The sequence below is a fragment of the Rhinopithecus roxellana genome, chromosome 20, assembly GCF_007565055.1.
Source record: "Rhinopithecus roxellana isolate Shanxi Qingling chromosome 20, ASM756505v1, whole genome shotgun sequence".
NCBI classification, from domain to species: Eukaryota; Metazoa; Chordata; class Mammalia; order Primates; family Cercopithecidae; genus Rhinopithecus; species Rhinopithecus roxellana.
In genome coordinates this window covers 47635525-47660653 of record NC_044568.1, presented here as the reverse complement: position 1 = coordinate 47660653, position 25129 = coordinate 47635525, and the positions used below count along the sequence as shown (strand labels likewise).

Here is a 25129-nt window from a genome sequence, read left to right as displayed (position 1 = left end):
GCCGCTGCCTCGCGCCCACTCGGCCCCCGCGCGCCGCTCGCGCCCTCCGCGCGCCCGGGACCAGCAGCCGCGGCGCGGCCCGCACAGACGGAACCGCCGCCCGCCCCGGAACTGCTCGGCCCGCCCGCCCCTCACCCGGAAGCGAAGCCTGGGCGCTGGCGAGGCCGGTGCCGGCTCCCCGGCAGCCGCACCCTCGCTCAGTCCTCCAGGCTCGGCCGGCCGCCCTGGGCCCCTCCCTGCACTGCCTGCCTCGACCTTCTAGACCCGGACCCGACCGGCCCGGCTGCGGTCCCTGGCCCGGATCCCGGTCTCTTCCGGCAAGCCACGCCACCTCTTGGCTTTCTGCCCACTAATAAGATTGTTGTCGTTGATGACTGGGCACAGGCAGCGGCCGCTCCTGAGCCCCTCAGAAGCAAAACTCGAATGAGAGTGGGGAGCCGCCCGTCTTCCAGCAGGAGGCGGGCCCCGACTCCCGCCGAGCGACTCCGGGCCCCGCGCGGTCCCTGTCACCTTGTATTCTCATTGCCCGTTCCGCGGCTGTCAGCTCACAGGATTGCCCCATTTAGAAAATAGCTCTCGACACCCCCTCTGCGTCAGGCGCTGTAGGTGCAGAGGTACTGGAGTGGACAGAGACAAGGCGCCCGCCCTCGGGGAGCTCATGTTCTGGTGGGAAGAGACAAACACATTAAGAACCTGTCTGTAAAATAAGGATAATTTCAGGTGCAGATCCCTGAATTCAATGGAGGTCAGTATGATGGGAGTCGGGGCGCTACCTGCGATAGGGAAGGATGCATTTCCGCTGAGACCATCATGATCATAAAGACCTGCACTTTGAAGACCTGGCGCAGGACCAGACAGAACAGCCAGTGCAAAGGTCATTAGGGGAAGGGGGCAGAAAGAGATCAGCGCGTCCAGGGTATTGCAAAATGGCCTGTGTGGCAGGAGAGTAGTATGACAAGAGGTAGGCAGAGGCCAGGTGTAGGACTTTGGGGGCCTTGGATTTTGTTCTGAGTGCAATGAGAAGGCAGTGGAGGGTGTTTGCAGGAGAATCCCATGATTTTACTTAATCTGTGAAGATCGGTAGTGTAGCTTGTATGGGGGAGAGGCAAAGATGTCAACAGGGACGCCAGTTAAGCGGCCAAGTAGTCCTCGAGAGAGAAGTGTAGCTTTGGCTAGGTTGAGAGTAGTGAAGATGGAGAGGAATGGGCAGATTTGGATGTTCTCTAGATAGAGGGAAGGACCTGCTGATAATGGGGAAGGAGTTGAAAGAGAACTCAAGAATAAGCTTTTGACCTGAGCAACCAGGTGTTATGATCCTGTTACTGAGTTGTGTGTGCACCGTCTTAAGTTGGATGAATAAACAGGAAAAACAAGGCATTTGCATAATTTGTCAGCAAATTATGCTATGATGGAGTTTTCTTTTCTTCCACAGCTCATGGGCCGAATCACCACTAACCCTGAAGTTGGATTCAGCTCTCCCTAATGGTACTCCGTGCAGCAAGTGGAGATGAAACACTGATTTTCTCCTTAAATGCCACGTAGGTCGTCTCTAGAAAGACCTAGAAGAGTGACATCTGTCTCTATTTTTGGAATGCTTACATGTCCACAAAATTCAGAAGGTTTCAAATTCCACCAAATCCAACAGCCTTGCAGAAATGTGCACAGAGTATCAGTGTCACTACATAGCTTGGAGAAGGAAGGGTTTGATTGCTGGTCTATATTGACTTTTCTGTCCCAACATTGGTCTCTTGGGGGAAAGGATTTTTTTTTTGTTAATATAGAATTTATTTTTCCTCTGCCACAGAAATTGACACAAGATAATTCATATACTGCAAGGATCCAGATATAATCCTTATCACATTACTGCAATAGTCTTCAGTTTCTTTTTTCTTTTCTTCTTCTTCTTTTTTTTTTTAATAAGTTCTGAAGAAGTTTAATTGAGTCATATTCTTGGCTTCTTGTTGGGGTTTTCTATTGCCCAGTGATAGAAGAAACTGTAACTATACAGGACTAGATTCCCAGATAATACCCACTGATGTTTTCTGCTGGCCAGCTAAGAAGAATCCTGGGGCTGAATGTTAGGACAGTTTGCACCTATTCTAACTCCAGCTGAACAGAATGATGATGATTGGGTTCTTGTGTTTACAATAAATACAAGTAGCCAAGCATGGTGGTTTGCACCTATAATCCCAGCTACTCAGGAAGCTGAGGTGGGAGGATCGCTTGAGTCCAGGAGTTCAAGAGCAGCCTGGACAACACAGTGAGACCCCTGTCTCTAATAAATAAAATAAATAAATAATACAGTTCTTACTTTTACCCTCTACAAATGGTTCTGGGTCTAAGATTAAACCACAAGAACAACCAGTATTGAGTTAAAAGAATTTAAAACATTTTTATCGTATTAATGGCTGCACATCAGTACAGAGAATAGTTACCTATCCCATCCCTTCCTGCCATCCAGAATGGGAGGTGGGATTGGCAGGTGCCAAATTGTTTACAGATTTCCCATTAATCCATGTTTTTATCCCTATATCTCTTTTCTTTCTTTCTTTCTTTTCTTTCTTTTTTTTTTTTTTTTTTTTTAAGAGATATGGTCTATGTTGCCCAGGCTGGATTTGAACTCCTGGCCTTAAGTGATCCTCCCACCTTAGCCTCCCAAGTAGCTGGGACTACAGGCCCACACCACTGTGCCTGGCTGGTGTTTCAAAGTCCCCAGTCTCTGAGATCTGCAGGACAGATCAGTTCCCTTCTCTGTATCTCAGTCTAGATTTTAGTAGAGGCAAACCCTAAGGGTTTGGGAGAGGTGATGTAGTGAAGCAGAGAGAATACATAACTATGTTCTAGTTCCTGCCCTGCTACTTACTTGACCTTGGGAAAGCCATGTTACCTCTCTGGGCCTTTTTCCCCCACCTGGCCTAACAAGACTCCTGGACTCAGTGACAGAAGCATCCCATCCTCTCACCCACCCCTAAGGAGAGCAGCTGGGACTTTTCAGAAATGAGCCACAAGACTCCTTATTGCAGAAAGCCTTGGGGACCCAGAAGAACATAGAACGCTTCCAGGAGGGAGCTATGCTGTGCAGCCCAAAGTCATAAATAGCCATTCTGCAGCTGTTAAAGGGCCGTGAGCATGGCATGCTTTATTGTGATGGATGATAGGCTTTGGCCAGAAGAGGCTAAATCCAGATGGGACTGCGGGCAAAGCTGTGGAAGGGACTGTGTGATCACTCTTCTCTTTAAGGAGTATCTTCAGCCTGACAATAAACACACTGTCTCCCTAGGGGTTAGGTTTACCACGTGGGCCAAGAGCATGGTGGATGCACCACACATGTGTACCTGAGGTTTCTGGGGTTAGAGAAGACACAAGAAACTAAATCCAGAGTTAGCAGCTTGCGCCTGGGCTCAAATCTCAGTTTGTTTCATGGATTGGTTCCCTTTGAGCTGACTCAGAAATGCGATTATTGATTAGTGTGCAGGAAGTTTATAATAGAGAGCCCTTGAGAATCAAGTCCTATGGGGAAAGGGAAGCAGGGGTGGGAAGAGGGAGAAGTCAGTCTGTGCTGCAGTCATGGGAGGCTTTGGCAGACCCCCAGGGGAGCTCTGAAACTGGGATAGCTGCTCTGAGTTGGCCTGAGTTGGAGTAAAGGGGCCACGCCTTTTCATCCCTGCACTGACCTGCCATGGAGCTTGGAGGGCAGCTCTCTTTGAACAAATACAATTCCTCAAGAGGGCTGACAGCTGAGATCTGTCAACCTACCACCCTCCCAGTAGCCAGGGAATAGTCCTGCAGTCCTGCCCGAGGCAGTGTAGTGCAGCATTTGCAATAGTGCCCATACGGTGCTGTGCCTCTCATTTGCTACTTAAGTTTGGAGAGCAGCATTTTCAGGACCCTGGGGCATCTTCTCCTGTGGGAAACGTATAGGGGAGGGTTGTGGGAACTATAGCTCCTGCCGCTGCTACAGCTCATCTAGAGGCGTAACTAGCATACCCTTCAGTCCCCTCTTCTATCCATCCTAGAAACCTCTCTCCCTCTGCCAGCATCTTAGATGATCTAGGTGGCCTACATGATGGGGTGGCCTAGACCTCCATCCCTAGAGAGCTTGAGCATCTAGTTGCTGGGCACTTCTCAGGCAGTGGTTGCTGTATTTGTCCATTTACTGTCCAAATAGGGCAAAGGAGTATTAAGAGACACCTAAATAGATGACGTGGGCGCCCAATGTTCCTGTCTGCCCCGATGTGAAGTCTCAGCCTGATTCCTTCCTGGTGATTGAATACTCTTGTCTGCTTCCTCCCCCTGGTAAACCATCCCATTTACTGCCCATAAAAAATTAGCCATCTTAGAGTTTCCCTCTGCCAGAGGCTAGCTATGCTCCTCCTGTACCAGGGATGGGCTCCTCATTATTACCCGGGTATTAAGTGATCCATCCTAGCATCTACTCTTTGGAAGAAGAAATAAAGCAGGGGCCGGGTGTGGTGGCTCATGCCTATAATCCCAGCACTTTGGGAGGCTGAGGTGGGCAGATAACATGAGGTCAGGAGTTCGAAACCAGCCTGGTCAACATGGTAAAACCCCTGTCTGTATTAAAAATACAAAAATTAGCCAGGCATGGCAGTGGGTGCCTGTAATCCCAGCTACTCAGGAGGCTGAGGCATGAGAATTGCTTGAACCTGGGAGATGGAGGTTGTAGTGAGCCGAGATCACTCCACTGCACTCCACCCTAGGCAACAGAGTAAGACCGTCTCAAAAAAAAAAAATAAATAAATAAATGAAAATAAAAATAAAAAAGGAATGAAGCAGGACAGGGCAGAGGGAAAAGTCAGGCTGCAGTGGACCACATGGAGAGCTCTGAACCTGGGATGGCCCTGCATTGACCAGTCACTAGATGCTAGTTGATCTGGGAAGGTGAGATCTTGGGCAAGCGGTTCTTTTCAGCCAGTAGTAGTAGTGAAGGTGGGAGGTGTAAGTCCTACAGCCCTGAAGGGGGATCTAGGCAGGACATTACCCACGACAGTTTGTTTCCTGCTGTACCACCAATCAACATGACCTTGGCTCACTTGGCTTGGTGGAGTGTAGAGACCTCTGCTGTAAAGACACTTTTCAGCCTGGGGTGGAGAGAAGATTAAAGGGACGTCAGGCACTGATGTGCTCCATTACAGAACCATATATGCTGATGGGCTCTAGTCCCACAAACTCTCACCCTTCCCCTGCTGGTAGAAAGATGGAGGAAAAGGATGTATTTTATGATAGAATTAAGTTGGTATCTATGTAGACCCCTGCCAGACTATTTGGAAGAGGAAAGGTGACCTGTTACAAGAAGTCACCCACAGGAGACTTGAGGTGGAGAATAGCTCTTTGTATTGGTCTCCGCGACACAGGATTTTTCTAATGAGAAATCTGCCCTGGCACTCATGCATGTAATCCCAGCACTTTAGGAAGCCAAGGCGGGTGGATCACCTGAACTCAGGAGTTGGAAACCAACCTGGCCAACATGGCAAAACCCTGTCTCTACTAAAAATACAAAAGTTAGCCAGGCGTGGTGACACAGGCTTGTGGTCCCAGCTACTCTGGAGGCTGAGGTGGAAGGATTGCTTGGGCCTGGAAGGCAGAGGTTGCAGTGAGCTGAGATTTCGTCACTGTACTCCAGCCTGGGTGACAGAATGAGACCCCATCTCAAAAAAAAAAAAAAAAAGGAATCTAAAAAGGAATCTGCCCTGGCTTATTGTCTGTGTAGAGCCACAGAAACAACAGGATAAGCTTGGACATAACCAGATCTCCCACGGAAATCTTTGCACAGTGCCTGACACCTAATCGGTGCTTAATGACTCTTTGTTGAAGGGATGGGGCAAGGTGCTTAGCCTCTCAGTTTCATCAGACCGGGGATAACACCAGGGCCTACCTCATTAGGTTTTCTCTTTCTTCTAGAATTTATTAATTCATTTGTTCATTTTTATTTTTGGAGACAGGATCTTGCTCCATCACCCAGACTGGAAGGTGGTGACTCGATCATAGCTCCCTGCAGCCTTGAATCCTGGGCTCAAGTGATCCTCCCATCTCAGCCTCCTGAGTAGCTAGGACTACAGATGTGCACCACCACGCCCAGCTAATTTTAACATTTTTTTTTTATAGAGAAAGGGTCTCGCTATGTTGCCCAGGCTGATCTCAAACTCCTAGGCTCAAGCAGTCCTCCTGCCTCAGTCTCCTGAGTACATAGGATTACAGGTGTTAGACACCACACCTGGCCTAGAATTTATTTTTAATAATTTATATTTTCCTACAATTGTCCACTTCATCTGTTTTTTAAGTACAGGTTTCAAGAGGATAAAGCCTGTGTTTCTGTATTTGTCTTGCCTACTGTTGTGTCCCCAGTGTCAGTAAACGACAGAACAGCTCCCTGTAAATACTTGTTGTATGAGTGAATGTGTGTGGGAGGAAGAATTATCTTGGAAAAAAGAAGGAAGCATTAATAGGGCCTCTCCTAATAGTGACCCCCCCCCTTTTTTTTTTTAGGCCACCCTGGGGCCTTTTCTTACCCAAAACATTCATGAAAAAAAGTGCAGTTCCAAAGCATTGGAGCTACTGATGTAACAATTTTTTTTAAAATACCATTATTTGGAGCACAGCGGGGGATTCTCTGATCTTCTAGGTATTCTGTGATCTCCTGTGATCTTCTGGCTGTGATCTTCCTCTGTACACCACCTGTCATCTTTGAGACACCCTCTTCTGTGCCTTCTCCCCCTCCCTGTTTCTTAGGTTCACCAAGAATGAATGAAGAAGCCAAGCACGGTGGCTCATGCCTGTAATCCCAGCACTTTGGGAGGCTGAGGCGGGCAGATCGCTTGACCCCAGGAGTTCGAGACCAGCCTGAGCAACATAGTGAGACCCCCCCCCACCCCCTCACCCCTCTCTTAAAAAAAGAAAAAGAAAAGAAAGAATGAAGAACCCACCGTGGGTCAGGCACTGTGCTAGCCTCTGTAGAAGTTTCCATACCGTACACTGAAGTGCAATACCCACGCTACGTTTTGCAGGGTCCACGGGAAGCCTTGCGGCGACCTCACTGCCGCCCAATTTCTGGGCAGCGGCGGCGCAGCGCCCCCTGGTGGCCATCCCGAGGGCGTTGCCCGCAGGCGAGGTTCGAAACTGTTGGGATTGGGGCTGACTCCAGCCTCTGCTCCGGGAGGCCCTCCAGAGCTGCCCAACCTCCGGGAGCCATGCAGAAGGCCTCCCGCAAAAACAAAAAAGGTAACTGGGGAGAAGGAAGCGGGTGAGGAAGCCCTGGGGACCAAGCCTTCCTCAATTTTCCTCCTCTGTAAAATGGCAATGGTACACTCTTGGCCTGGGAGATAACCTCTCTCCATCGTTATTATTATTATTATCATCATCATCATCATCATCATCATCATCATCATCATCATCATCATTTGAGAAGGAGTCTTGCTTTGCCCCCCAGGCTGGAGTGCAGTGGCGCGATCTCGGCTCACAGGATTACAGGTGCCTGCCACCAGGCCCAGCTAATTTTTTATTTTTAGTAGTGATAGGATTTTGCCATGTTGGCCAGGCTGGTCTTCAACTCTTGACCTCAAGTGATCTGCCCGCCTTGGGCCATCGTTATTTTTATCAAGGTATAATTTCCATGCAGTAAGATCCCCCCCTTTAAAAGCACAGCGGTATGAGTTTTGACAAGCTATACCCACGTTGAATCACCCCCTCCATCAAGATAGGGAACAGTTTCACCACTCCCTAAAATTACTTTGCAATGCCCAGTTGCAGCCAAACCCCACCCCACTGCAGCTCCTCACACCCCTATCTGTTTTTTACAGTGTTTTTTTTTTTTTTTTTTTTTTTTTTTTTTTTTTTTTTTTTTTTGCCTTTTCCATGGAGAACATCATAAAAATGAAATCATATCGTAAGGATCCTTTACAAAATTATACCAATGTAAATAGGGACTTTGGCCCTTTCATTTTTATTAAAAGGGCACATAAATCTCAAAATAGCATACTGGTCACTGTATTTTATTTTTAGAGACAGGGTCTTGTTTTGTTGCTCAGGCTGGAGTACAGTGGTATGCTCCTGGCTCACTGCAGCCTCCAACTCTTGGGCTCCAGCAATCCTCCTGCATCAGCCTCCCATAGCTGGGACTGTAGGCATGCACCATCACACTCAGCTAATTTTTTTTTTTTTTTCTGAGACAGAGTCTCGCTCTGTGACCCAGGCTGGAGTGCAGTGGCATGATCTTGACTTACTGCAACCCCTGCCTTCCAGGCGGGTTCAAGTGATTCTTGTGCCTCAGCCTCCAGAGTAGCTGGGATTATAGGTGTGAGCCACCACACCTGGCTGATTTTTGTGTTTTCAGTAGCAACGGTGTTTCACCATGCTGGCCAGGCTGGTCTCGAACTCCTGACTTCAAGTGATCCACCCACCCTCGACCTCCCAAAGTGCTGGGATTACAGGTATGAGCCACTATGCCCGGCCTAAATAGAAGAGATGAGGTGTCACTACGTTGCCCAGGCTCTAATCACTTTATACTTCTGCTAGCCCCCAGGTGGGCTTACCAAAGGCTGCAGATTCCTGAATTGAGCAATTCTTGTTCTTTATGGCTTTTTTCCTAACAGCATCAGGATTTGATAATGACTCGAGGTTGGCGAAGAGGCTGAACCAGGCAGGCAGGTGCCAGGCAGCCTTAGGCTTTTTCACTGCAGGGCTTTTGTCATTTGGACTGCTTGTCCTTGGGAAGGTTGACATTGCTGTCTGACTAGCCTTGTAGCAAGACCTGTAACTCTTTCATATTTTAATGTGGTGTTTGGGGTCTGGCTCTCCCAGGACCACAGTGCTGCCTCCTCCACCTGGTTGTCCCCAAACACAGCGGCTCACTCTTTTTTTTTTTTTTTTTTTTGATATGGAGTCTCGCTCTGTTGCGCAGGCTGGAGTGCAGTGGTGTGATCTCGGCTCACTGCAAGCTCCGCCCCCCGGGGGGTCATACCATTCTGCCTCAGCCTCTGGAGTAGCTGGGACTACAGGCACCTGCACCACGCCCGGCTAATTTTTTTGTATTTTTTAGTAGAGACGGGTTTCATCGTGTTAGCCAGGATGGTCTCGATCTCCTGACCTCGTGATCCGCCTGTCTTGGACTCCCAAAGTGATGGGATCACAGGCGTGAGCCACTGCTCCCGGCCGCCACTCACTCTTTTCTGAGCTCATCCTCTTCCAGGGAGGAAGCATTGAAGATCTCACTCAACAGCAGTAGGGTCACCTTTGTCAGTACCTTCGGGTTCCAGGGTCCCTGCCACTGGGCCCAAGCGAGCACCTTCCTCAGGTTTGATGGCTAATAGTTCACCCTGAGCATGCGCTGTGTGAAGAGCCTTTGTCTAAGGCATATCTTCAGTTCTTTCCTTGTAGCAGTTTCCATCCTCTAATGAAATTAATTGACTCAGCTACTGCACTGCCACATCTGCGCTTTCCTGCTGGGTGAGCTTCTTTTCTTCTCAACTAGTTTTTTCAGAGGGTTGTGTAAGCGCTTTAAAGTAGTGACTTCATATGGCTGATAACCTGTGAAGCTCTCATGGATGGCTGCCATAGTGTGAGAAATCTCCCCAAAATGAAGCGGAGTGGTCTGGTACGTTGCTAGCATGTGAGACAGGAGATTGCATGTATTGACTTGCTCCACGAAGATCCACATCCAACTTCACTTCGTCAGGTTTTTTTTTTCTTTTCTTTTCTTTTTTGAGATGGAGTCTCCCTCTGTCACCCAGGCTTGTAACTGGGATTACAGGCGCACACCAACATGCCCAGCTAATTTTTTTTGTTTTTGAGACGGAGTCTCACCCTGTCACCCAGGCTGGAGTAAAATGGTGCCATCTCAGCTCACTGCAACCTCTGCCTCTTGGGTTCAAGTGATTATCGTGCCTCAGCCTCCTAAGTAGGTGGGATTACAGGCGCGTGCCGCCACGCTCGGCTAATTTTTTGTATCTTTTTTTTATTTTTATTTTTTATTTTTTTTTGAGACCGAGTCTCGCTCTGTCGCCCAGGCTGGAGTGCAGTGGCCGGATCTCAGCTCACTGCAAGCTCCGCCTCTTGCGCTCACGCCATTCTCCTGCCTCAGCCTCCCACATAGCTGGGACTACAGGCGCCCGCCACATCGCCCGGCTAGTTTTTTGTATTTTTTAGTAGAGACGGGGTTTCACCGTGTTAGCCAGGATGGACTCGATCTCCTGACCTCATGATCCGCCCGTCTCGGCCTCCCAAAGTGCTGGGATTACAGGCTTGAGCCACCGCGCCCGGCCAATTTTTTGTATCTTTAGTAGAGACAGGTTTCACCATGTTGGCTAGGCTGGTCTCGAACTCCTGATCTCGTGATCTGCCCGCTTCAGCCTCCCAAAGTGCTGGGATTACTGGCGTGAGCTCCTGCACCTGGCACAAAGTTATTTTAATTTTGCAAGATGTACTTTGTGTTTCTTGCCTTCCTGAACTTCTGCATTTGCTTATAGAGGTCTGGATCAAACTCCTGAGACACGTCCTTCATCTGTGAGTTAGGAGCCTTTTGAGTCCGGCTTCTTTTACTTAACCCTGCTGACTTTTAAAAGTGGGCTCCTGGTAGCTTACCTTATAAGCACATTGAATTTACAAGCTGAGATAGGAGCCACTGGACCTTGCCCAAGATGTGACTTCTCTGTTTGCTCAGGAACCAGAGGCTCAGGTAGGGCATATCCTGCCCCCAGTTGCACCCAGAACCCCAAAAGGTCTCTGAAGATGGTATCTCGTTTATATTATGCTATTTTATTTTCCCAAACAAAGAGCATCTGTGGTTTGGGGGAAAGTGAGGTTAGAGATGGGCAAGGACGTTTGCTTTAGAGGAAAGGGCCATGAACCCCTCCAGTTCCCTACAGCCAGAGGTGGGGAGCTGGGGGAGCCTTTCCCTTGGCAGTGGCCCTGAAAACACCACAGTCACATGGACTTGGCAAGCTTGTGTGTCACTTGTCCTTATGGAAAGGAGTTGTGTGTGAAATACTGGAAAAGTGTGCCGAAAACAGATCTCCCCAGGAGCTTCCTGTGTACCGAAAAGGAGTTTGCTAGCAGCTTCCTCTTGGGAAATTAACTTGTTGTTTTGAATGTCCTTTTAGTCCCTGAAATTTTTCTTGTGAGATTTGGTTCTGTAGAAAACATATTTCAACCCCTCCCATTACCCCTTGTCTCCAAGGCCTTCAGATTTTCCTCCCATGTGCTTTTTGGATCCATCTACTGCTCATTTCTGCTGTTACTGCCACGACATGCACCACAACCCTTTCATTTTCATTTCATTTCATCTCATCTAACCATGTCCAGCTTAATTCACTTCTGAGCTTTTTCACTAAGGAAGTCTGAGAAGCAGCCTCTGTCTGCTTGGTCCTTGCTCCTCCTGCCTCCCCCCTCCTCTGACAGGGCCGGTTCCTTCCTTTCTCAGACCTTAACACAATGTGCTCCTGATCCACCTTTCTTTGCCTAAATATTTCCTATTGGTCCTTATGGCCTTAATTCAAATTTTAGCCCTGCTGGAAGCCTGACCCGCCATCCTCAGATGAGACTTTGGCCCTCTGTTACTCATTCTCAGAGCCTCCATCCATTTCTTTTATAACATGAGTTACAGTTTGTTATCCAACACATATTTACATGACTGATTGATATTTGTCCCCTCCACTAGGCTGTAAACTTCATGAGGACAAGAAACACATGTGGGCCGGGCACTGGTGGCTCACACCTGTAATGCCAGCACTTTGGGAGGCTGAGGTGGGAGGACTGCTTGAGGCCAGGAGTTCAAGACTAGCCTGGTCAATATAGTGAGACCCTGTCTCTACAAAAACAATAAAAATTAGCCATGTATAGTAGCGTATGCCAGTAGTCCCAGCTACTTAGGAGGTTGAGGTGGGAGGAGCCCTTGAGCCCAGGAGATTGAGGCTGCAGTGAGCCGTGATCATGCCACTGCACTCCAGCCTGGGCAACAGAGTGAGACCTTGTCTGATAAAACCAAAAAACCCAACATATCTGTTTTGCTCACCGTGGTAAACCCAGGGCCTAGCACACCGTCTGTATCAATAAATATTTGTTAAGTGAATAGATAATACTAACTAATATTAAGTACTCATAATATGCCAGACTCTGCAAAAGCTCTTTAATGCTCCCATTTAATTTTCAGAAGAGCTCTCCAAGGTGAACACTTTTTATCCTCATTTTACCAACAAGGAATCTGAGGAATAGGGATTAAATAACTGTCCCAGGGATCCGGCTTCAGAACCCCAGTGGGTATGGCCATGCTTCTGTCTTGGTGAAGGACTGAAATAAGTTCCCCTCTTTTGGTTAGAAAGAGGAGTCACCATCAAGGTCAAAACATCTGTACACAACTTGAGCAAAACACAGCAGACCAAACTCACTGTGGGCAGGCTGGGATTAGGCCTCATCATCATCCAGCATGGACCCTACCTCCAGATCACCCACCTCATCAGGAAGGGGGCTGCAGCCAACGACGGGAAACTTCAGCCAGGTGACTGCCCTTTCACCGTGCTTCCCAACCACCCATCCTGCCCATCTGCCTGAAGGGAGACTCAGGTCACCAGGTTTCAGTGTAACTATAAGGATACAACGGGCATGCTGGCTCACGCCTGTAATCCCAGCACTTTGGGAGGCCAAGGCGGGAGATCCCTTGAGGTTAGGAATTTGAGACCACCCTGGCCAACATGGTAAAACTTTGTCTCTACTAAAAATACAAAAACTGGGAGCAGTGGCTCACGCCTGTAATCCCAGCACTTCAGGAGGCTGAGGTGGGTGGATCCTGAGGTCCGGAGTTCGAGACCAGCCTGGAAAAGATGGTGAAACCCTATCTCTATTAAAAATACAAAAATTAGCTGGGCATGGTGGCACACGCCTGTAATCCCAGCTACTTGAGAGGCTGAGGTAGGAGAATCACTTGTACCCGGGAAGCAGAGGTTGCAGCGAGCTGAGATTGCGCCACTGCACTCAATTGCGCCATTGCCTGAGTGACAGAGACTCTGTCTCAAAAATAAATAAATAAAAATAAATAAATACATAAATAAATAAATACAAATACAAAAATTAGCTGGGCCTGGTGGTGGGTACCTTAGTCCCAGCTACTCAGGAGGCTGAGGCAGGAGAATCTCTTGAACCCCGGAGGTGGATGTTACAGTGAGCTGAGATTGCACCGTTGTACTCCAGCCTGGGTGACAGAGTGAGACTCTGTCTCAAAAAAAAAAAAAAAAAAAAAAGATATGACAACATTAGTTGAGAACTTACTATGGGCCAGCCAATGGCTATCACTTATATAACTATCACAGTTAGGCATATTAATTCATTTAATTCTGGCCAGGTACAGTGGGCTTATACTTGTAATTCCAGCACTTTGGGATGCCAAGGTGAGAGGATCAGGTGAGACCAGGAGTTCAAGGCCAGCCTGAGCAACATAGTGAGACGCTGTCTGTATTAGTCCGTTCTTGCACTGCTATAAAGAAAAAACTGAAACTGGGTAATTTATAAGAAAAGAGGTTTAATTGGCTCATGGTTCTGCAGGCTGTACAGGAAGCACAGCTGGGGAGGCCTCAGGAAACTTACAATCATGGCAGAAGGTGAAGAGGAAGGAGGTACGTCTTACATGGTTGGAGCAGGAGGAAGAGAGAGCACAGGGAGGTGCTACACAGTTTAAACAACCAGATCTCATGAGAACTCACTCGCTATCATGAGAACTCACTCGCTATCATGAGAACAGCAAGGGGGAAATCTGCCCCCGTGATCCAATCGCCTCCCCACAGGTTCCTCCTCCAACACCGGGGACTGCAGTTCAACATGAGATTTGGGCAGGGACACAAATCCAAACCATATCACCATTTCTACAACAAAACAAAAGTAGCCCGGCATGATGCATGCCTGTAATCCTAGCTACTCGGGAAGCTGAGGTGGGAGGATCACTTGAGCGCAGGAAGCCGAGGCTGCAGTGAGCTATGATTGTGCCACTGCACGCCAACCTGGGTAACAGAGTGAGACACTATCTCTAAAAAAATAAGAAAATTAAATTTACTTAATGAGGGTCAGTGAGATTGAGCTCCTTGTCCAATTCACCTGTTTCTCCTATGTGGGGATTCAGGGACCACAGCTCCAGAGCTATGGCTCTCAGTGCACAAAGATATTTTCTTTCGTAGGCAGTATTAAGCATTGCTAACACTTAGCTGCATGATCTCATTTCACTCTCACAAACCCTGAGCTAGATTCTGCATGAAACCATCTTGCAGACAAATCAGGTATTTAGTAACTCTCCCATGGTCACTCCGAGGAGCTGGGATTTCATTGAACCTTCTCTGTCAGACTCCAGAGCCTAAGGGCTTTACCAATACCGCCCTGCTCCTCGTGTCTTTGGGTGAATGAATTTTCTATGCTGTTCAAGAGGTGTTTTCTCAGTGCCTGGCCTGGGCCTAGTGCTGTGCCCAGGAGCTGGGGAAGCAGAATGGGCTGGCGCAGTCGTGAGAAGGAAAAAACATATTGTGTTAGCTGTCCTGAGTCAGGCCCAGGGTCTGACACTTTTTAGTTCTGTGACCCTGGGCAAAGCCACTTAACCTTTCAGGCCTCAGTCACCTCATCTTGAATTGGGAGAATCCTGTGTTTGTCAGACGTTGCTAAGATTTGATGAAATAATGCGTGTTTGTTTGATAGATGGGGTATCATTCTGTCACCCATGCTGGAGTGCAGTGGCTTGATCATGGCTTATTGTGGCCTTAAACTCCTTGGCTCAAGTGATCCTCCTGCTTCAGCCTCCTGAGTAGCTGGGACTCAGGCGTGTACCACCATGCCCAGCTAATTTTATTTTATTTTTTATTTTTTTGTAGACGTGGGCAGTGGAGGCGGTGGGTGGTGTCTCACTGTGTTGTCCAGGCTGGTCTCAAACTCCTGGCCTCAAGCAATCCTCCCATGTGGCCTCCAAAAGTGCTGGGATTACAGGTGTGAGCCATTGAGCCCAGCCTGATGAAATAATTTTTATGAAAGTGCTTTTAAAACTGAAGTGCTATAGAAATATTGGAAATAATCTCTTAGGCTGTTCTTACAGATTCTTTAGACTTTTGCCTGTGTGTGTTTTAATAACAAATGATGGCTGTATGGGGGTCCCAGTGGATTAAGCCACTGGTTTGCAACCCTGGTTACCTATTAGAATCATCGGGGAAGTTTGTAAAACCAAGATGCCTGGTCCCTATCTCCCCACAGGTTTTTGATTCAATCGTTCTTGTACTGGGACAGGGCAGTTTATGTTTTAAAAGCTCCTCAGGTGATTCTAATTTGCAGCTAAGGGTTCCAAGCAATGGATTAAAGAAGAAAGCAGATACATAATGGTTTTACGAAACAGTTTGCTATACCTTAAAATCCAAAGCATTTTCCCCACACATCACTACTTGGTAGTAGAGAACAAACGGCAACCGGTGGGAGAGTTCTGGACTTACCAGAACAAAAGAACTCCAGGACACGTCCCATGGGGTTTTCTGCTTTTCCTCAGTTTCTTCAAGGTCAGGTGACAGATGCTGGGTGATGATCCGGGTGCATACTCCAGGGTGCTAGAGTGGGACAGGAGTATGCTTTTAGGTGGGCAATAGAGAATCTCATGGCAGGGCTATAGTTAGGGGGCTCTTTGAGGTTAGAAGCAGTCTTGAATTTCATCTTTTCAGTCCAGGACTCACCTACTCTATTAGTGCATTCTCACACTGCTGTAAAGATACTGCCTGAGACTGGATAATTTATACATGAAGGAGGTTTAATTGACTCACAGTTCCGTATGGCTGGGGAGGCCTCAGGAAACTTACAATCATGGTGGAGGAGGAATCAGGCATTTTCTTCACAAGGCGGCAGGAGAGAGTGTGAGTATGTGAAGGAGGAGCTGTCAAACACTCATACAACCATCAGATCTTATGAGACCTCACTATCATGAGAACAGCATGGGGGAAACCGCCCCCATGATCCAATCACCTCCCTCCCTCCACACGTGGGGATTACAGGTCCCTCCCTCAAAATGTGGGGATTACAACTGGCAATAACATTTGGATGGGGACACAGAACCAAACCATATCATTCTGCCCCTCCATCTGCAAGCTGAAGAGCAGGGAAGCTAATAGTGGCTCAGTGCGAGTCCCAAAACCTCAACAGTTGGGAAGCTGACAGTGTAGCCTCCAGTCTGTGGCTGAAGGCCTGAGAGCCCCTGGCAAACCACTGGTGTAAGTCCAAGAGTCCAAAAGCCAAATAACTTGGAGTCTGATGTTCGAGGGCAGGAAGCATCCAGCACAGGAGAAAGATGAAGGCTGAAGACTCAGCAAGTCTGCTCTTTCCACCTTTTTCCACCTGCTTTTTCTAGCCATGCTGGTAGCTGATTGGATGGTTCCCACCCAGATTTGAGGGTCGGGTCCACCTCTCCAAGTCCATTGACTCAAATGTTAATCTTTTCTGGCAACACCTTCACAGACATACCCAGAAACAATACTTTGCATTCTTTGATCCAATTAAGTTGACAATATTAACTGTCACACCTAAAGTATGGCTCATTTGTTACGTCTGCTTAATAAATAAATAAATAATAAATGAATATTTCTCCCAGGCATTGTGAGAGATATTTCCCCATCTATTATCTTTTTTATACTCCAATTTTTAATTTTATTTGTATAAGAGACATGGTCTCACTGTCACACAGGCTGGAGTGCAGGAGTGCAGTAGTGCAATCATAGCTTACTACAGCCTCGAACCTCTGGGCTCAAGCAATCCTCCTGTCTCAGTCTCCCAAAGTGCTGGGATTACAGGCATGAGCCATCTCACCTGGCCCCATGTGTTATCTAATTTAAAGTTTGCAACACTCCTGAAATGTAGATAATGAAAATATAGAGGATTAGAGAGACGAAATAACTTGTTCATCTTAGTTAACACAACTGAGTCTGTGTTCAGAGCTGGGATTTGAACCCATGTCTGCCTAGAAAGCCCATACCTTTCCATCCAATTGCCTAACAACTAGAAATGAGATTTGAATACAGAGTAAGTCCAGAGCCCCAAATCTCTTTGTGACAAGCCTGCCAGTTCTCCTCAGCATCAGTCTAGGCTTTAAAGTCTGTAACTCAGTGGTTTCAGACAATGATGATGAGATTTTGGGAGACGATAATTGTAGAAACATGCTATTTCTTTGATCCCATTTTCTCCCAGCCCCATTATCTTTTATCTATGTGCTGAAATCTCTCCTTTGGTGTTTCAGGATAGGGTTTCGCCTTGATTTCCTAATTTATTTTGTGTTAGTTTATTCTGGCTAAACTTTAAGTTCCTTTTGGCCAGTATGGCCTTAACAGCTTCTGATCTTCTAAGTCTTAAGAAATTAATGTAGGCCGGGTGCGGTAGCACACACCTGGAATCTCAGCACTTTGAGAAGCTGAGGTAGGCAAATTGTTGGAGCTCAGGAGTTTGAGACCAGCCAGGGCAACATGACAAAACCCCATTTCAATAAAAAATACAAAAACTAGCCCAACATGGTGGGCATATGCGCTTGTAGTCCCAGCTCCTCCCAGGGCTGAGGCAGGAGGGTTGCTTGAGCCCTGGAGGTCGAGGCTGCAGTGAGCTGTATTTGCATCCCTGCACTCCAGCCTGGGTGACAAAGTGAGACCCTGTCTCAAGAAAAAAAAAAAAGAAAAAAAAAGAAATTAATGTAGCTTCTACAGTAAATACAAGTCATAGACTGGCTACTGCCTAAGCATTTCCTGAAGACCCAGTGTGTGCAGACACCCAGCTAGGCACTGGGGATGTAGTGGTGAACCACACAGACATGGTCCCTAGCCATGAGGAACTTAAGGAACTTCCAGCCTAGTTGGGAGAGATGAAAAAATAAAATATTTTTCAGTAGTGGCTTGGCTACGCAAAGTTGATTTAATGTAGGTAATTGAGACAAAGTTTATATAATGTCACCCTATAGCCCATTAAAACAGAAAAAAAATGTGTAATGAGGTTGGTGTTCATAAATACCAAATTGGTGTTTCTGTATGAAAGGCAATGTTAATATCTATTGCTAGAGTAAGCACATTCATATGCTGACATGTTTGGTTTACAGCCAGAACGGTCAGGAAATTAAGCTGTTTATCTTCTGCCCTCTTGATAAAAGTCACCCTTTTACAACATAATTAAGCAGAATGCCAAGCCATAGCTTTCAGCTATAAACACTGCTTTTAACATTAGGTAAGTAAGCTCATCTGGGGAGTTTTTTTTTTTTTTTTTTTTTGGCCATTGTCATTAACCTCAGTAGGATGAGCATGTTTCGTATTGCTCAAGCTGCAGGTAGCCTTGTTTCATTCTGAAGTGAGCTTCAGATACATGGTTGATTGTATTACCCCCAGCTACTGCTTAAGACCAAAGGAGAAGGTTTTTCTCCACCCTTCTAAGTATCCATTTTCTTGAATTCTGGGAAATTTGTTTCTAGAGCTATGGACATTTGTCCTTGGCATCCTTGGAGGCTTCTTTTGGGATCAGTGTAATTCCTGATTGAGGCCCAGTGCATGCATCAGAGAAGGCACTTCTTCTTGACCCTTTTCTTCTCTGAGGTTAGGCTTCAGCTGTCTTAGAATGAGGCTGACTGAGGGTCCCCAGCAGGTCAGTACTAATAAGATCTGAAGACTTAAGAAATTGCCCAATGTGAATTGGTCCTTAAAAAGCAAATCCTTTGTATTCCTTTCTGAAGTCTTGCTGAATGCCGTTGTAGCAGTCAGAGTTCCTCAATGCAAAAAACAGAAAACACTTCTGTTAATGCACTGAATTTGGGATACTGAGTCTGACAGAATCGCTCAAAAGGCTGGAGAAGCAGGCTTGGAAAATGGTGAGAACCAAGAGCTGTGTGTAACTACCCCTGGCAACTAGAAGCTCCTGTCACTCTTCTGTGTCTCCTCCTCCAGGTTCAGTGACCCAGGTGGGAGTGTCAAGTGGCTGGATCTCACTCACAGGACCATGACCTAGCTGCTGGAGGTGGGGACATGGGGGAGGTTGGAGCAAGTGAATAATTGGTCTTTTTAGGTTCTTTCAATTTGGGGGTTTCGGGGGTTAGTGCTCAAGATGTAGCCCTCTTCCCACCTGCTGGGGACTCAGAAGCTGCATGGCTGACCATCTTGTTTCTTTCCTTGTCCCGCATTGCCCTAAGGTAGGGAAACCTAGCTGTCAAATCCCTTTAAACCAACATACTCACTGCACACACATCTTACAGTTAATTAAAGCATGCCTAATTGCCCAATGTTTTATACAGAATTATTTGCTCAATACTGCACAAGGGTAGAGAATTAAAATGAAAGGTTTTATGTTTAATGTGGTCTATTAACTGTAGAGGGCACTGGAAATTGTCAGGCAGGTATATAGAAAGTAGGTCATTTATTCATCACTTAGTGTAAATGGTTTTTTCTTTCCTAGTAATAGCCATTCATTTTATTTGAAACTAATCTATTTTTAGAATCATAAAGGCTGGTTCTGATTATAAATGTTTTTTAGCCTCTGTCACACCAAGAACTTCAGAAATGTCTCAAAAACATCATATAATGTCTACCATTATACTGCTATTAAGAAACATCTTGCATATACTCTTCATTATGCAAAGGACATTCATATCATGGAGATGAACATCTTTATTAAATAAGGGCTAGGCCAGGCGGGGTGGCTCATGCCTGTCATCCCAGCAGTTTGGGAGGCCGAGGTGCACAGATCACCTGAGGTCAAGAGTTTGAGACTAGCCTGGCCAACATGGTGAAACCCCATCTCTACTAAAAATACAAAACAAACAAACGAACAAACAAAAATTAGCCTGGCATGGTGGCACGTGCCCATAATCCTAGCTACTTGGGAGGCTGAGGCAGGAGAATCACTTGAACCTGGGAGGCGGAGCTTGCAGTGAGCTGAGATCGCATCACTACACTCCAGCTTGGGCGACAGTGAGACTTCATCTCAAAAAAAAAAAAAGGCTGAAGCCTGGTTTTGGTTCAAAAAGAATCAACAGTATGAACACATAAAATGAAATACCTCACAATAAAGCCAGAAATCAATATGGCCCCTTTAAACCCCTAGTTTTACTGATATATAATTTTTTCCCTCTTCAGGTGATGTTCTGATTAGTGTTGGCCATGCCAACGTGTTAGGATATACTCTTCGAGAATTTTTACAGCTTTTGCAACACATCACCATTGGAACAGTGCTACAAATCAAGGTTTACCGAGATTTTATTAACATTCCTGAAGAATGGCTAGAAATATATGATTTAATCCCTGAGGCCAAATTCCCAGTAACAAGGTAAATAGTTCATTTTAGGAACTCTTTGTTATAATACAGAATCCCAGGGCCTGTGAGGCACAGATGGCTTAATGTGACAATTATCAAATAAGGACAATGACAGGAGGACTGGTGACACTGTCAGAGTAATTTCCTGGGTTTCTGGTATTAGATCTGTAGGATCTGAGAAAGCATGATAAAGTCAACTTGGAGTTAAAAAACAAGTCATCAGTTGGGAATTTTGTCCCTGTGCCTACCTGAATGGTGCCTCTCCTTCCCAAGTCAGCCCTTAAAATGCTTCTTGTGGGCCGGGTGTGGTGGCTCATGCTTGTAATCCCAACACTTTGGGAGGCAGGCGGATCACGAGGTCAGGAGATCGAGACCATCCTGGCCAACATGGTGAAACCCCTTCTCTACTAAAATTGCAAAAATTAGCTGCATGTGGTGGTGAGCACCTGTAATCCCAGCTATTCAGGAGGCTGAGGCAGGAGAATCGCTTAAACCTGGGAGTCGGAAGTTGCCGTGAGCCGAGATCGCACCACTGCACTCCAGCCTAGAGACAGAGCAAGATTCTGTCTCAAAAAAAAAAAAAAAAAAAAAAAGGCTTCTTGCAAATCCTATTTTCTTTTGCATATTCAATTTTTTTCTCTCTGGGTCCTTCCCAGTAACATATAAGCCTTTTTAAACTTCTCTCATCTTGGCAAATCCTATCGTCAGTCCACTCTCCTCTCCCTACCCTCTCTAGCCACTGGAGTCTCTTGCATCCCCTCCCAACTTGCTAAAAGCTGTATTAGACACCTCTGTTTCCTTGAGAGATGCCACTTCCCAGACACTCCTCAACACACTTCTATCTAGGCTTTGCTTTCATCCCTTGGCTGAGTCCTTTTCCCAGGGCCACCCATAGCCTTCACACTTCTCATCCCACTACGTTCGTCTGTCTTTATCTTGCTTGGCTTCTGAGCAGCACTAGACACTTAACACTTTCCACCCACTCTCTTCTTGAAATAGCACTTCCCAGGCTTCTGTGACACCACACTCCCCTGATTTTCCTGTTTCCTATTACCTCTGGCCATTTCCTCTTGGTGTCCTTTCTCCTGGCCAATTTCACTGATGCCTGTGGTTTCTCTATCCACATGCTAATTACTTTCAAATTGTATTATCACCAAAACTGTATTTTTTTTTCTTGGTTTTGCTCTTGTCGCCCAGGCTGGAGTGCAGTGGAGTGATCCTGGCTCACTGCAACCTCTGCCTCTCAGGTTCAAGTGATTCTCCTGCTTCAGCCTCCAGGGTAGCTGGGATTACAGGCGCATGCCACCACACCCAGCTAATTTTTGTATTTTAAGTAGAGACGAAGTTTTACCATGTTGGCCAAGCTGGTTTCACACTCCTGACCTCAGGTGATCTGCCTGCCTCCGTCTCCCTAAGTGCTGGGATTAGAGGCAAGAGCAACCAAGCCTGGCCAGAATGATCTTTTTGTAATGCAAATCTGATCCTGGCATGTTCCTATAAAAAATCTCAAGACTTTTTGTTCTTTGGATAAATGTCAAAATCCTCACATTGGCCTATAATGCTCTACGGGGTTCAGCTGGCCTCGGCATATCATTCCAACTTCAACTCATACTGCTTTCCCCATCCTTCTCTATCCCACTTTAGCTCCCAGCTCCCTGCCTTTTGTTGCTCTTTGCCTCAGGGTCTTTGCACTTGCTCTTCTCTGTCTGCAACATGCTCGTAACTTTGCTCTTCAGTAGTCATCCTTGAAGGCTCCAGTGTACCTTCTCCAAGGGGTCTTCCTAGAAACACGTCCATCTGACATATGCCTTCACAGCTCGCTCCTTCACATTTATCCCAATTTTAATGAAATAATCTGTGTAATCAGTTGTTCACTGTGTTTCCCTGGGAGAATGTGAACTCCATGAAGGCAGGGACTGAGTCTGTCTTGTTTTGCTAAAATTGCCCTAGGACTTTCATGTGGTCAATGGTTCATTTGTTTTTAATTTTTAATTTAAAAAGTCTTATTTTTGAGACAGGGTCTCACTCTGTCCCTCAGGCTGTAGTGTAGTGGCATGATCACAACTCACAATCAAATCCTACTGAGCGACTCCTACACTGGAGGGCACGACTCTAAAACCATGGGCTCATCTTTTAGATGACAACATAACAACTATGTTCTAAGCATTTTCATTACATGGAGGAGTTCTGAGATCCAGAATATTAAATTCTAAGGATGGCAGACTGGCCATTCAAAAGCAAAGAAAAGATAGAACAGCACAACTCAAGTATGAGGCGAAAACCCGCAAACTTAAATAACAATACCAAGCACCTGCTGACTCCCTTTCTTAATTAGGCAAAGTACTCATATCTACGGCATTTTAGTAACTTAGGTGTAATGGGGCAGGGAAAGAAGGGAAAGGAAAAAGCTGCTTTCACAAAGCTGGTATAACCTTTTCCAGGAGAAAATGGCACCGGGTATACACACTGGAGAAAATTCTCCATTTAACGCTCTGGGTAGGCCGAATGGTCTAGAAAGTTTGTTTCTAGCCAATCCTGACCTCTGCAGGGTTGTGGCTTTATTACCTAATGATAATTTACCTGTCCTTTATGGTTACCTAACCATCAGAGTTGCCCAGGATTCACCCTGCAGTCTGAAAAAAAAGTTATTAATACTTGGATTTTTTAAAAAAATTCATGTGCTGTTCAGGAAGACCTAAGTGTGTCTGAAGGCAAATTAGACAAAGAACATCAGTATTTAAGACTAGTGGCTCTTAGTAAAAATTACTCATTATCAACTGTTTATTACTGGAAGAGATAAACTTTAGGAAAAGCCATTCAAATTCTTGGAAGCAAATACAACAGGCAGATCGCCAAGGTTATTAGTGATAACACCAGAAGTCTTAACAGGTTGGCAGGGAAGAAACCTATTTCCTTTTAGCAGGGCAGAATGTACCAGAGATTTGTAATCACAAAGATTTGGTTCTGCTGGGCAACAGCACCAGGATGAGGGAAAGCAGGTGACAAAGCACTCATTCTGGGAAGTTAAAGCAAGCACAGGTACTGTAGGCATTAGGAAAGTTCAGAGACCTGAAGGTACTAGCAGGCAAGCACCACCTAGTTTCAACAATCAAGAAAGCCAATAATTGGAGAAAGTTAAAAACAACAACAACAAAAACCTGGCTGGGCACAGTGGCTCATGCCTGTAATCCTAGCACTTTGGAGGCTAAGGTATTCTTCGAGGCCAGGAGTTTGAGACAGGCATGGGCAACATAGGGAGATCCTGTTTTTACAAACAAAACAAAACAAAACAAATTAAAAATTAGCCAGGTGTGGCAGCACACAGCATACACACCTGTAGTCTCAGCTACTTGGGAAACAGAGGCCAGAGGGTCACTTGAGTCTAGGAGTTCAAGGTTGCAATGAGCTGATTGTGCCACTGCACTGCAGCAAGGGTGACAGAGCAAGACCCTCTCTAAAAAAAAAGACTCGAAGACTTACTAACGACTAGGATGTTGAAGATCCTTAAGGCCCACTATTTCCTGACTTCCTGACTCATCTGGAAATCAGTAATATTCTGTTCCTGCCACATGAGCCACAAGAACAGAGTTCTCAGGAGATGGTCAGGTTGAACCTGTCACTTTAGCTGCACTGAAATTAACCTACCCTTTAACACCTCCTAATATTCTGGTCAGTAGTCTAGTATAAGTCTGTGCAAAACTTTTTAGGGCATGGTAAAGTAATTTAAGGCAGAATTTGATTTCCATTTAGAAATGGAAAAAGATTTAAAGATAATTTTTAAAAGGGAAACATTTCAATGACACAGAAAGGTAGTGCTAAGGCTAAATTGTATCTTCTATGAGTCAAAAAGCAAGTTATAAGGCATCTTGTTAGGGGACCATAAATGTTGAGACATGAAGAATCTATTTTATTCACTATTCTTTCATTTCAGCACACCAAAGAAAATTGAGCTGGAAAAAGATGAATCTTTCATAAGCAGTGATGATAATGAAAATGTAGATTTAGATAGAAGACTTCAATATTATAGATATCCATGGTCAACTGCGCATCACCCTGCAAGACCAATATCCATCTCCAGAGACTGGCATGGATATAAGAAGAGGAACCATACTATTAGTGTAGGAAAAGACATTGATTGTGACGTGATGATTCACAGAGACGATAAGAAAGAAGTGAGGGCGCCTTCTCCATACTGGATAATGGTGAAGCAAGACAATGAAACCTCTTCCTCCTCTACTTCCTCTACCTCAGATGCATTTTGGCTGGAAGATTGTGCCCAAGTTGAAGAGGCTAAAGCCCAACCAGTATCAAAGGTTGGTTAGCAAATCTGTGGTCATATGAGCATTTATCTTGCAGACACCCAAGTTTTGTGCCTCACCAGGCACAAGTTTGCTATACTTATCAAGGACTGTCTGTAGACTCACCAATTCTCTTCTCTTATGACTGCGTTATTAAGCCTTTAGAGATGTTCTTCAATAGGATAATCTAAAGACTTCCCTGGGTTCTTGCAGGCCTCGCAAATCTTATTTTCGGAATAAAACCCTTCTTTCTGAGAATAATTTCTTTTCTTTTAGAAAATGCAGTAGAGAAATCCAATATCAGAATGTCTGAACATAATAGAGAATGTCGCTTTATGTAAACACCACACTTTTCTTTAAATATTTAGTTTCTCTCCTTTTTTTGGTAAACTTTAAGTACTATAATTAAAATAACTAAGAGACATATTCCTTGGCTAGTTATTCACATTAGAATTCTTTGTTTTCCCCTTTTCAGCCCTTCTTTTACTGTAAATGTTGAATTGAGAGTTAATTACTTGGAAGAGACAGGATAGTAACAGATAAGG

General features: G+C 45.8%; 1 protein-coding gene and 1 pseudogene across 3 annotated transcripts; one reads left to right on the top strand and one right to left on the bottom strand.

Moving 5' to 3' along the window:
• Positions 1-7139: 7139 nt before the first annotated feature.
• PDZD9 (PDZ domain containing 9) lies at positions 7140-25010 on the top strand. Of its 3 annotated transcripts, XM_010388595.2 has the most exons (5): positions 7140-7239; positions 12329-12508; positions 13549-13619; positions 20109-20298; positions 24218-25008. In XM_010388595.2, exons 3-5 carry the CDS (start codon positions 13595-13597, stop codon positions 24606-24608), a joined length of 606 nt encoding a protein of 201 aa, XP_010386897.2. In that variant the 5' UTR covers positions 7140-7239; positions 12329-12508; positions 13549-13594; the 3' UTR covers positions 24609-25008. The 3 variants fall into 3 exon arrangements, with proteins under 3 accessions (XP_010386897.2, XP_010386895.2, XP_010386896.2); XM_010388593.2 differs by lacking the exon at positions 13549-13619 and having other exon boundaries at positions 7146-7239; positions 24218-25010; XM_010388594.2 differs by lacking the exons at positions 12329-12508; positions 13549-13619 and having other exon boundaries at positions 7146-7239; positions 24218-25010.
• On the bottom strand, positions 8546-10516 carry LOC104682102 (annotated as a pseudogene).
• Positions 25011-25129: the final 119 nt, after the last annotated feature.